Source organism: Haliotis rufescens, unplaced genomic scaffold, assembly GCF_023055435.1.
Source record: "Haliotis rufescens isolate VD_foot unplaced genomic scaffold, xgHalRufe1.0.p SCAF_12, whole genome shotgun sequence".
Classification (NCBI taxonomy): domain Eukaryota; kingdom Metazoa; phylum Mollusca; class Gastropoda; order Lepetellida; family Haliotidae; genus Haliotis; species Haliotis rufescens.
The window spans coordinates 29,346,533-29,360,222 of NW_025963802.1; the positions used below are offsets into that span (position 1 = coordinate 29,346,533).

General features: G+C 42.5%; 1 protein-coding gene across 5 annotated transcripts in view; it reads left to right on the top strand.

The window, feature by feature from the left end:
• LOC124116787 (E3 ubiquitin-protein ligase RNF38-like) overlaps nucleotides 1-13,690 on the top strand; it is an 86,939-nt gene that overhangs the window by 54,389 nt on the left and 18,860 nt on the right. Inside the window, exons 1-2 of one of the 5 annotated variants that reach the window (XM_046478345.2) lie at nucleotides 1,214-1,796; nucleotides 8,372-8,454. In XM_046478345.2, coding sequence (XP_046334301.1) covers nucleotides 1,712-1,796; nucleotides 8,372-8,454 — 168 coding nt within the window. In that variant the 5' untranslated portion in view covers nucleotides 1,214-1,711. Of the gene's footprint in view, nucleotides 1-1,213; nucleotides 1,821-8,371; nucleotides 8,455-13,690 lie in introns of those variants that run through there. The other 4 variants (XM_046478335.2, XM_046478354.2, XM_046478363.2 and 1 more) reach the window with 4 other exon arrangements.

Sequence of the window (13,690 nt, forward strand, 5' to 3'; positions counted from 1 at the left end):
ACCACACATGAGATCAAAAATGTTCCTTTAAGGTTGTCTGACTCCAAAGTAATGAATGTATCTTTAGTGCTGGTGGAAATTGGCTGAGAAATGCTCCAGACTGTCATGTAGAAGAGCAAGAGTACAACTCCTGCAATGGTGCCAGCCAGCTATTCCCTATGGTTTCAACATGAAAGTAGATTAGTGGCTGGGAGAAGAGGAAGGCGATAAGATGGGGTGGGGGCAATCTAGAAGGAGGAAGTGGGGGGGAAGAGGGGTGGGGGACTTGCAGGGAAACACTCTGTTTGGGGAGGTCTGACATGGTTGTGTATTCCCTGTTCACCCATTCAGGACAAGACACTTTCCTCTGCTGTTTGTTAATATGGGGGACACAGAAGGGTCTGATGTGGCAAGGTGTGTTCCCCACCTTCTTGCTTTGACCTTCGCTTGTGGAGCCAGCCCAGACGGTGGGAAACTCACACCGAATTTAGGAAGTTAATGACATTTGGACTAAAGTTTCCCCACCAGGCTTTCAATCAGGGACTGCGAATCAATGTGGTTGAGATGATGGTCGCAGGTCTTCACAGAGTATTTGCTTCTCTGCCTTCACTAAATGAAGTGATTCCTCAGCCATGGTTCCATCCTCCCCCCACTTCCAGTGGGCTTTGCTCCTAATATTTTAGCAAGTTGCTGTCTCTTGGCATTATCATTTTAGCAAATTTCCCAGGAGATCTGCCTTTGTTCTAGTTTCCTGGCTGAAGATTATCCCTATTCCCAGTTCTTATCTACCCCCATTACAACCAGGAGCTATAGCCATGCCTCATACAAAAACACACCATGGAATAAAAAACTCCCAGCCCAAAACCCAGACAAGACTTTTGTCACACGAACTACTTCAGCCCCCTCCCCGTTCATCATGAACAAAAAAAACTGATCACACCGGCAGGCAACTCCTCGCAACTGACAAGGCAAGCAACATTTGCCTGACTTCCCCAGTCTCCAGGGAGAGGAAACCCCCGCCTAGTTGTCATCAATGGGAGGGGAGACCAGGTCGTCTATCATGGCCCTGTATAGCTGGGTCAACCCATGGTCATCCCAACTAGGTCAGGCAGCAGTGATAACATAGCTAGGGAAACCCTTAGTGTGTGAGTGAGCTGGAGTGTGTGTGTCAGGCAAACTGACTGAGCTACAGTCTCCCCAAGTCTGAATGGCCATCAGCCAGTGACAGACACACCCGGTAATCACCTTATCACAGCTAGGCAAGCAGACTTGCCTGCTCGCCCAGCCATAGTGGAGTCCATATAGCCTAGCTAGCTCAGCCAAACAGTACTCCAAGCCACTCCACTCCAGCCTTGCTGCCTCTCTCAAGTCACAGTAGGGCTTTACTCTTGGGTTGAATGGAGGGAGTAAGGTACGACTGCGGATTGTGCCTTTGTGAGTGTGATTTTTGCTTCATTTTGTCAACTTTGTGCATAGTTTCCCCTTTTGCTTGGTTTCTTTGAACCCTGTATTGGATACAGTAATCCGCGACTAGCCTTGATATACAGGAACACTTGAAGCATGCTTAGATGTTGAGGAAGGATGTGTATCAAAGTAGTGCTGTGTAGATCATGATGGTGGACATGCAGAGATGTAGGATGTGCTTGTGGTAGATATTACCAGCCTGTGGTTGTAGTCACTTCATCTTGAAACAACCGCCTCACTACACAGCTAACTGGACAGCCATACCGGCATGGCAACCTCCTCACTATACAGCATGTTGGACAGTCACACCCCAACCAGCATGGCCCATCAACTACATCAGTGGGGGAACTTTGGTATGCACTCTCAAGTTTGTCAGCGTGAGTTACTAGACCATGTGTTATCATTTCAGCTTTGTTTACTTATCAAATTCCGAGATAAGATACGAGAGAGGTATTTGAAATGTTTGGCCTCACTATATATGTGAATTTAGCTTTGACCACACAAGTGATATCAGCTTCCATACCAGGACAAAAATGTCATTCATTTCGTTATTTCTTTCCTCAGAGTTTCTTGGCCCACCATTTTCGAAGCTTGCCTGCATTTATGTGGCTATGAAGTTGGAGTATTGATCCAAACAGGCATTATCTTTACAGACAGTTTCATTCATCCATCCCTTGTACCAACCCCTTCCCTTTCTCCCTCCTCCTACCTGCCCCACAGTCAGTCGCTGTTTGCCTCCATGTTTATTTCCATGTTAGTATCCCTCACATCTTTATCTCCACTGCAATAGCCAATGTATGTACCTCCTCCACTTCTATGTCCTTCTCTCTATCCACTCATCAACTTGGTAGACATTTGCTCAAGTTATTTTACAATTTGATCAACTTAAACTGTTCTTCTAGAATCTTTATCACATGAACCATCCCATATTCCTCCATTTTATTGTTTGTTTCTCTCTATCCTTGTAAGGATGTGTTCTTTGTATTTTTTGTTCTGAACACAATCTTGTGTGTGACAAAAGAGTGGTCTTTATGTGTTCTTTATGTTCCTCATTGTTCAGTTTATTCTTCCCTGTCCCATTCTGTCTATCACTATTCAGGCCTGAGTTTCCTGTTACCATTTATCTTTGCCTGTGTCCAGATAGAGCCCTCTGCAGTGGTATGTAATTACCACTCCTTCCCACAGTCTGTATTGTGTGTCATGCATTCACGGTCCACCCTTTTCACCCTGAATGACCTTTCATTCAATCCAACCTTCTTTCATCCATTTTGTCTTTCATTCCAAAAACTGATCCCTGTCATGGCAACTTTTTTCTTTTTTATTCTCTCTTTCACAACACAATCATTCACAGATTCTACCATGTCAACCACCATTCCAGCCTACATCTCAAATGCCTTCATCGTTCTATCTGGCTTCCATCAATTTCTTCATGTTTCGTTTTTTTGTAACAACCACTACCAGCCAAAACTTTGCACCCCGCTTCCCCAATAACCCCACCCTTCTTATTTTTCAACCACACCCAATTTTCCTTCTGATCTCCCCTGCCCCCAATCAGTCCCACCCTTCTCATCCAATTTATTCATCCTTCTTTTCTTCCCTCTCTTCCTGGCACAAGTACGGCTGCCCTGCATGGCGTCCAGCTTGATTGTGTAGTCCTGGCATGCAGCCAGCATGGCTTGAGGTGATTTCCAATGATTAGCTTTAATTGGGCCTTGTCTGGATTGCCTACACAAGGCCCACATGCCTATACCATGCTTCTCCCTTGCCAAACCCAGGAAGACTCCAGTCCAATATACAACCTCCAGTTATACTGGATACTGGGGTTCAGATAGCGGAATACACGCTGTCAGGTGTTTGAGTCAGTGTGTGCTGGCAATGCAGGCAATGCAGACACGAGATAGATCATGTGAGCATATGCACTGAAATATAGTCCACCAACATTTATGCCTTCCGTTGATATCAAATTGTGCTCCCACTCATATGTAGATGATCAGTTCCTATGCACCCAAGCACTGTTTGTCTGTATTAGGAATTCTACAGTAGTCTGTCCAAGGGTTTAGTGGAGACAGATGGTGTGGTGGGGAGAGCTTTAGAGTCAGTCAGTATGTCTATGTCAGGGTGTCTCACAGTACTTGTACGTCTACATCAGCTGTTGCCAGTCAACATGTGCTGTACTTCACAGATTTCTACATGGTTTGATTGATATGTGAAGAAAGGGGCTTGTCAAATGCCTGCTGTACAACTGTAGATATTTCTTTATGGTCATCAAATTCAAGTGAAATCCAGTTTCTGCATGAGTGATGTTGTCCGTCTAGACAGCAGGGGATGTGTGCACAGTAAGAAGTGTCAGATCTGTGCCCGCTTACATGCATTTGTGCACACTTGTACGAACATTTTGCCTGCACACATGGCCTGTCTGTATGTCCGTCTTGGCTTCTGCCGGGTCACTGGTCCTGTGAGATGGACAAGGTGTTGTGCATGGAGTGCAGAGTACATGGTGACATGAAGAAATTGGCAGCTGTCCATTAGTGCTAGACAAATGCCCCACATTTCCCAAGGTATCCTGAGGCGTTGTGAAATTTACTGACTTCAAAAGCCATCCTCCTCCTCAATATCTACCCTTATACCAATTAGTTGTCAAGGTTGTCTGGCTGCCTGACTTCACCATCCTTTCCTTATTTCTCCTCTCTTCCCATTCTTGTCGTAATCAATCTCTCTCTCTCTCTCCTTATCCCTGCTGTAATCTCTCTCTCTCTCCCTCTCTTCCCCTGCCTGCCATATTCTCTCTCTCCCTCTCTTCCCATCCCTGTCATATTCTCTCTCTCCCTCTTTTCCCCTGCCTGTCGTATTCTCTCTCTCCCTCTCTTCCCCTGCCTGTCGTATTCTGTCTCTCCCTCTCTTCCCATGCCTGTCGTATTCTCTCTCTCCCTCTCTTCCCCTGCCTGCCGTATTCTCTCTCTCCCTCTCTTCCCCTGCCTGCCGTATTCTCTCTCCCTCTCTTCCCATGCCTGTCATATTCTCTCTCCCTCTCTTCCCATGCCTGTCATATTCTCTCTCTCCCCCTGCCTGCCGTATTCTCTCTCTCCCCCTGCCTGCCATATTCTCTCTCTCCCTTTCTTCCCATCCCTGCCGTATTCTCTTTCTCCCTTCCCATGCCTGTCATATTCTCTCTCTCCCTCTCTTCCCCTGCCTGTCGTATTCTCTCTCTCTCCCTCTCTTCCCCTGCCTGCCGTATTCTCTCTCCCTCTCTTCCCATGCCTGTCGTATTCTCTCTCCCTCTCTTCCCATGCCTGTCATATTCTCTCTCTCCCCCTGCCTGCCGTATTCTCTCTCTCCCCCTGCCTGCCATATTCTCTCTCTCCCTTTCATCCCATCCCTGCCGTATTCTCTCTCCCTTTCTTCCCATGCCTGTCATATTCTCTCCCTCTCTTCCCATGTCTGTCATATTCTCTCTCTCCCTCACTTCCCATGCTTGCCGTATTCTCTCTCTCCCTCTCTTCCCCTGCCTGTCGTATTCTCTCTTCCCCTGCCTGTCGTATTCTCTCTCTCCCTCTCTTCCCCTGCCTGCCGTATTCTCTCTCTCTCCCTCTCTTCCCCTGCCTGTCGTATTCTCTCTCTCCCTCTCTTCCCCTGCCTGTCGTATTCTCTCTCTCCCTCTCTTCCCCTGCCTGTCGTATTCTCTCTCTCTCCCTCACTTCCCATGCCTGTCGTATTCTCTCTCTCCCTCTCTTCCCATGCCTGTCGTATTCTCTCTCTCCCTCTCTTCCCCTGCCTGTCGTATTCTCTCTCTCTCCCTCTCTTCCCCTGCCTGTCGTATTCTCTCTCTCCCTCTCTTCCCCTGCCTGTCGTATTCTCTCTCTCTCCCTCACTTCCCATGCCTGTCGTATTCTCTCTCTCCCTTTCTTCCCCTGCCTGTCGTATTCTCTCTCTCCCTCTCTTCCCATGCCTGTCGTATTCTCTCTCTCTTCCCCTGCCTGTCGTATTCTCTCTCTCCCTCTTCCCCTGCCTGCCGTATTCTCTCTCTCCCTCTCTTCCCATGCCTGTCGTATTCTATCTCTCCCTCTCTTCCTGTCCCTGCTGTATTCTCTCCCTCACTTCCCCTGCCTGCCGTATTCTCTCTCTCCCTCTCTTCCCCTGCCTGTCGTATTCTCTCTCTCTTCCCCTGCCTGTCGTATTCTCTCTCTCCCTCTCTTCCCATGCCTGTCGTATTCTCTCTCTCCCTCTCTTCACATCTCTGCCATATTCTCTCTCTCTATCTGTATCTATACCTATATCTGTACTCTATCAATCACATCACCTGAGAGATATTGAGTGTTTGCTGGTATTGTGATGAGTCCAAACTTCATATATGGGCCATGATAGCACATGCCGGGGTCAACATGACATGCCTGCAGCACTAAGCTTGCATATCATTCTATTATTGTTACAAAGTAGAGGAATTTGGCCATAACTAGTCTACATGCTCCAGACAGAGTGACTTCTTATAACATTGTGAATGGAATCCAGCATTTAGGTACCGGTATATATATTTAAATTAGTCTCTATTAAGTGTTCTGTCAAATATTACCATCAACGTTACTAGGTTATGACATAATAATGATGTTTTCTCATGCAATATTTAGGCGTGGCGAATGTTTCCATGTCAGCCGTGTCACATGCGGAATGAAGCTGAGATGTTTGTCTCTCTACATGATTGATAGCTATGAACAAATTAATATGCAAAAGTATTTCTTTGTCTACCAAAGACACACTTCCGTGCCTACTGACATGTTAGCTTTGTGTTCCTAATTATATGTTCACATTAATATCCTAATCCTTAGGTCCTTTTCATATTTAAGAAGACATTCATACATAAGGTGTTTAGACATCTAGCCTGTCTTTAACATATGCCACTCAAAGATATCTCAAAAAGCCAGGTTGTAGAACTATACCACGGAGCAGTTAGCTCCTAGAGAAATATGATTAATGCTGCTTGCTATCAAATGGGAACTGAAGGTTTAGAAAGTGCTGTTAAAGTTGTCAGTGTAGAACTGTAGTATTGAACTAGAGCTGGTGTGTGTGGAAACTCCCACTCTCCCTCAGTGTATACTTCTAGCTTGGGAACATTAATCAAATTCCACACCTACTATTTTATCAGGAAAACCTATTTAACCCCTGAGCATTTAAACAAGTGATTATGGTAATTTTCATTTTTTTCTTCTACTTATTTGGCTTGTGTATTTAAGTAGAAATTGAGTCACTTTGAAGATAACATTTATTTAAGCTGGAGAAGGAGCAGGCGACCCACTTCAAATTAGCCTTGATGGGCAAAGTGGTAGCTTTTCCTCGCTTTGATGCATTGAAAATGGCTTGTAGATATTCAAGTTACACAATCTGTTTTGCAAAATGGATCTGAAAAGACCAGTATACTGATAATTCTAATGATCTTTTCCATGAAGAGAACATGTTAATTACAAAAGTGGCCTGATTGGTTACGGTCTGAAATTGACATCCTCTGTAAGGTCGATAGATGAAAGACTCGGCTGAGTCTGTGTAATCTATTTCAGCAATAATGGCCATCCGTCATTTATGTGGTGACCATGCAGCTGAAGTTGACCAGCACCAGTTTGACATGGAACAGGCTCACAGTTTGAAATTGACCATTTCCTGGTGTAACATGTGTTGATGGCACCTGATTATGTAACCTACAACCCGTGACCTCTCTGCCTCCTTGTGGCAGGCGTGTTAGGAACACTTTGGGGGGGGAGGTTGTGCTTATCTGCATGTAGAGTTTGTCCCAGTCTGTAGGCATGCTATTTTGATATGTGATCACTTGAGAAACAAACAATCTGTTTTCGATCCGGTTTCGAAGTGGGATTTCAACAAGAGCATTACAAAACACAAGCTCAAACGCTCTAACAGGATTGGGGAACAATAGGTGGGCATTCCGTCAGCTTTCCGAAGACAATGAAACTTGATTGCAAAATATTATGTGTTGGAGGTGGAATGTTATCATAATTTCCAAGCAGGTTATCAGGTTATCGAGGGACTATCAGGTGTGGGCAGAGCCGGGCAGAGTGGCTTTACTTTGGATATCATTTTGAAGTGTTGGTATCATGTACACAGTATTGTTATGCTTTCAAATGACAATAACCATTGATAAGGAGATTATGAAAACCTTGGATGCAGGATTCGATATGAAGCTTAAATCTTCATCTCAGGAAAGAGGAATGTCGGTCATGAATACCAAACACTGAGGTAGTGTTTCTGCTTTTGACAATGGAAGTTGGTGTGTTGCAGTGATGTGGATGCATAGCAGCATATGTTGATAAGACTTACTTTTGAAGTTGGATTTGACCCTTTTGTGATATCATAGTCGTAAATAATAAATATTGTTTTCTCCACTGTTTTATACCCCTCGGTATATGATGCAGGGGGATATAGTCATCATCTGGTCCATCTGTATATCATTTCCGGAGCATTACTTGAAAACCTTCAAAGATTTTTCATCCAAACTTGGTACATGTATTAACCAGGGGCTGAAGTGGTCCCTTTTGCTGTTGTTGGGGCCTAGGGGATTTGTCATATTCTAATGACTCTGTCTGAGTATATAGCCGTTTATTCATTATTTGTGCTTACTGTAACTGAACTTTTGTACTGGATTAGAAAAGAGATCAAGTGGTTGCCTTAGACCTAGGTTTGATTTCCCCCGTTTGGTACAGTATGTGAAGCTAGCTTTTGGTGTGCCCAGTCTCGTCCCGATATAGCTGAAATACTGCCGATGTGACGTTAAATCTTAACTCACTCACTGGTGTGCCCAGCCATGATAAGGCAGTATTAGGGGGAATTTCTCTAGGTGAACTTTACAGGATTTTGTTTCGCCATATTACTTGCAAATGAAAATATTCACTAATTGGCAGGAGATTTAAGTTTGCATTTTGCTTTCCAGATCTCCATAGTAACCTCAGTCAACAGATGCAGCACTCTCCTCAAATTTACTCAGGAATTATTACGGATGATCCGACAAGAAAGGTGAGTGAAATTGACAACATTCCTTGCATGCATATTTCACGAACTCGTCTATTTCAGTAAGATAGACACAATCTCCAACTGACATACTTTCTGAAACATGCAGGAAAATGACAGATTTCATGTCAGTGCCTGTAGACAATTTTATCCTGATCCGAACTCAATGATGCATCACTATCTGAGACTCATAAAGGTCCAATTTGTCAAGGAAAAACTATACCCAAGGCCTAACTATGTGCAAAAATGCTTTGAGGGTTGTGTAGGTTTTGTCCCGGAAATTGCTGAGCAGGTTATGGTGTAGAAAGCTTGACATTGTTCTGGCTGTGTGGTTAAGTAGGTCAGGTGGGAGACAAGGCAATCTACACACCCCCTCCCCACGGCTCAGGGCACCCCCCTTTGATGACACCCATGTGGATTACCTGCCTCAGGCAGTTGTCAATTTCACTGGCTGCCCACATCTCTGGCCTCAGGCATGCCTACCTCATACACTACCCCCACTGTCTCCATGGCCATTACTGACATACACGCATGCATAGATGCAAGGTTGGGATATTGACGACCAACTAGGTGGATATTGACAAGAAAATACAGAAACCCAATTGCAAGACCCAAACCTCCCCACCCTGTTGAACGAGGACTCAGCTAGATATTGACAAGCTAAGAAATGGTTTGGATGTAGAGATGAGATGACGAAGGATCGATAACTGTGGATACCAACAACGAAGTGTGACTAACCAGAACAGTTTTAGAATGTGTGGACTTACAGTATGTGGGGTAGGTGCAAGCTTGTGTGTGAACTGGCTTTGAAAGGCTGGAAAAGTTGACAGTGAATAGTTAGTGCTTTTTGAAGAGATTACAAGTCCTTTGAACCTAACCATGGGACTTGCATTCCTCTGATTAAAGTGTCACAGATGCTGTGGTCTGTAAAATGTGAATTCCTTATCATCTGTTCAGAAGTAACTAAGATATAATGTATGAATTTTACATGATTTTGAGATGCATGTTCATTCTCAAACTGGTTAATATTTCATGTCGTGCTGCCATGTTAGTAGAGTGTGTTAAGCATGCTGACATTACACTACATACAGTCAGTCATACTGAAAGTGATATTGCAAATATGATGGCTATGCTGAAACTGATGCATTTATGATGTATTTATGACTCAAATGTATGTCTGAAAACGACACTGGTATACTGAAATGGATGCTTATACATTTCATGTTTGACAGAAAAAGGATGATTGTGATAACGACATTGACATGGCAAACTAAGGGACAGGTGCAGTCTTGCTCTGAAAATGATGAACATACTGAAATAGATAAAAATACACACCTTGAAAGTAATGAACACATACTGAACAGTGTTCAAAAATATATTAATAGTGTTCACTAATAATACTGTTTTAATCTTGACTCCCTCTAAATTCTTTTCCTTGGGACTATGACAAGGAACCCTTGACATTCAGGCTTACTTGAACACTGCTGAAATTAACAGAGCCAAGGGATTACTTTAACTAAAATACAGAAATTGACAAAACTACACTGAATTTAAGTGCAATTTATTCCTTCACAATCCAGAGGATAGTAATGAAATCAGTAGATGAATACTGAAATTGACACAAGTAATTCTTAGGGATATAGTATGTTACTGAAGTGGCCCCATGTTTCTGGTACTTGTGAGTCCTGCACCCAGCTGACCAGTAGAACCTAATGTCTACCTCCTTGTTCACCAAGTCTGCCAGTACAAAGGTTGCCATCGGCTGACTACTGGTGATCAAAGTGGTTTCTTAGTCCAGTGTTTTCCAGGGGGCCCAGTGTCACGCGGTTGTGTGTCCTGCTCACATAGGTTTGGGGACCAAGTCTTTGGTTCATAGTTCACTAGCACTTGGTTTCTTTCTTCGGCTCAAACAAGCTGACAGTGAGATCCATAAGTAAAGAAAATACTCAAGTGATTGTGATCATGGTCAAATCAATGTCTGTTTCTTGTTTTACATTTGAGATACATTTATCCTTTCCTGAAATTCCTTACATAACTCTTGAAATAGACATAAACATGTCTTGATCAGTGTTTGTCCATGTACGTGTTTGGAGGGAGTGGAATTTATGCTGTTAGGCTTGACAATAGTTTGGTGCAGATAGTACGCTGTAGTGATTTGTTTAACAGAAGCACACAACCTAAATAGTGTTCACTTTTGAGAGTCATAAAAATTTCAAATGTTTATAGAAAATCAATCTTACCACTAAGAATGTATTGATCCTGAAAGTTTTTCTTGAAACCTACAAACAAATGTGACTTGGTCAGTGTTCATTTCGGAATCAATTTCTGCCTGGAAAATCCTCTCTCTTTTTTAAGTATATGTGACAAGAACCTCTTCACTGTTCATGAATGGTTCAAATTGAAATTAATTTTTTTCCCTTGGAAATAAGATGAGTCAGGCTACAGACTATGAGCAACTAGATCCCTGTCAGGTACTAGTGATGATGGATTCAGTTGCAAAATGCTATTATTCACCATTGTAATTGTCAGATAAAAGATATCTTCATGAACTGTAACAAAAACAGCATGACAGGATCTTTAATAATAGACTTTCCAGGTAAAATATTGCCAGTACTATATATCAAAATCTGTGACATGGTTTAACCATTATACAAATATAATGAAGTATGTATTTTTTCAGTACTGAATTGAAGGATATCCTCCAAACTGTAGCTACCATACATATCTTAGAAAGAATACATTTCAATTTACATAGAACAGTGGTACGTCAACTTTCCACATTTGTTACTTTGTAATTCAGTCTCGTTTTGTGCAAAGGTGCAGAGCTCCAGATAAGCTTTTGGTGTACGTTGTGGGTATTTTACCCATGCATTTTAAAATCATTGGGTATCGGTAATTCTATCCGGGTATTCAAATTTCTGTTACCCGCTAGTTTTTACACATGTGGGTATTTAAGTTAAATATTTAAAAACACTATTCATCTAGTTCCTGCAAACTGGTGTCGTGTGGGTTCGAGAACTTTATAGGACTAAAAAATACCACGATACTGCCAGAAGGAGTGTGATGGCAAATGATCATGATGTAACTGTCATCGTGGAGTTTGGCAAGGTTGATGGAATGCCCGTTTATAATTTCAAAATAAGTTGCTGATTTGCTAATCGAATACGCAGGGTTACTTCACAATATTTTGATGATACGCAAAAGTTTTATTTTAGTAGCGTATCTGTAATGTTCGTTGCGTATTTGATACGCTTGGATTTTATTTTACTGCGTATTTCTGCATTTCTGATACGTATTTCACGCAGATACGCAGCTTATCTGTAGCTCTGAAGGTGGGAAATAGATGTGTGCTGGGTTAGTTCATATATTGAGATAGTATGTGAAAGAGGAAAAGTTAGAATGTCATTGATCTATGTAAAGAGATATTTAGTCCATGGCTGTTTCTACTATTTACCTGAGGAAAAACAGATAACATCTCAAGGGATGTTCATTGCTGAAATTATTTCAGATATTGAATTTCATCAAGCCTTTTTTATTTTTAATGACTTGCCAATTATCTCTTAAGAAAGAATGGCTCAGGCTGGCTAACAATGAAATATTGATTATGTGAATGTCCGTTGGAAGGCGAAACACTTTGGCGAATATGTGGAGTTTGGCCATGGGAAAAAAAATATTGAGAAATTGATAATTTCTGTTAATTTGATTGGAAGGGGAAAGTATGGAGTTTAAGGCAGCATATGGCATCCTATGCAAGTTACAATGTGGCATTGTTCATCCGCTACCTGACGATCACGAACTGCACGCACGATTGTCCCTGTATTTTCCTTTCCGTACGTCCTGTCACATGACCAGTACAATGGCTGTGCATTCCGCCCCCATTATCGGCCAGTTTTCCCGCTGCATACTTTGCACAAAAAGAGCCAATCAATGAAAGATGACAGCTTGCGAATGAGAAGAGCTTATTTGCATAAAGACACCAACATCAGTGTTCAGGGCATTCAGCCTTCAGTGAATCCTGCTAGACTTGACACTAGCTCATTTTTGTTTTATTTTCCGGAGAGAAATGGACAATATGCAAATAAGCAAACTTCGCTGAAAAATTCCATTCATTACATGTCAAATGTTTGATGTGACCATGGGGGCATATGCCAGGGAACATCCCTCTGGTGTTGAAAGTCGCAATGTTTTCCAATTTCAGTTGTCACATTCGGAATGAAAGACATTTGAGAGTCGTTGATTTCATATTGCTGATGTTCAGTGCGTCCATTTGTGTATATGTGCTTCTGTGGCAAAGTTTGAACGGATAATTAGGAGTCAGTTGCTTTCTTTGGCTTTTTTCTCTCGATTAATGTGGTTCAAACTGAACATGGTTTTAATGGCTGAAGTTAGGATTTCAGTTGTGTTTTCACAATTAGTTATAGTTTGTACTGACTGTTCATATATGAGAGCTTAAGATTCCTCCATGATTAAGTGATGGGGAAACAATGAGAAATCTTAATACAATTACGGACAACAACCACCCAAGCTCCATGCTCACATTTCTTGCACATAGTTAGCAACAAAACAAACATTCTCCCTTAAAACAAAAGCCTCTCGTATGTTCAGCCAATCACGAAATGTGCAAGGAAGGAAAAACAAAGCCGATTTCAAACGAAATTCTCAAGTTTGAAAACACTGGGACGCCACTGGTCTGAGAGAAGACAAAGTCTAGATTTCCCTGTGAAATAATTGAAGAAGGCGACAGTCAGTGTTGCCGCCTGCGTGCCGGGAGTCCAGCGGTCTTGTCTTGGGCCCCAGTATTGACCCATACTGAATAATTGATAATGAGAAGCATGCTCAACTCGGCCTCCCAAGAACAGCTCTTGCCATGGCCAGTATGGACGGCCCTTATGGGGTGGGTCGGGTTTTGCATGACAAAGTTTGAAAAAAAATCAGCAGCTCTCAGGAAGAAAGAGTCAATGGTCCCAGATGGTTGTTCGTTTTTTTAGAAGTCGATAAAAAAAGCTTCCAAGTTGTGAAAGAAAATGTTGGAATTATTCATGAGTGTTATCATGCTGCTACTCCTATGTAAATGTGTTACACTGGAAACTTAGTTGCGGAATGAGGGACACTTTTATTTACATATTTTTAAATATTTGCTCAATTGGCTATACAAAAATGTAAAAACAAATAGTTGTGGAATATCTGTAGAATATTAAGAATAACACGACTCATGTGCAAGTTCATTTACACTCTGTCTTTA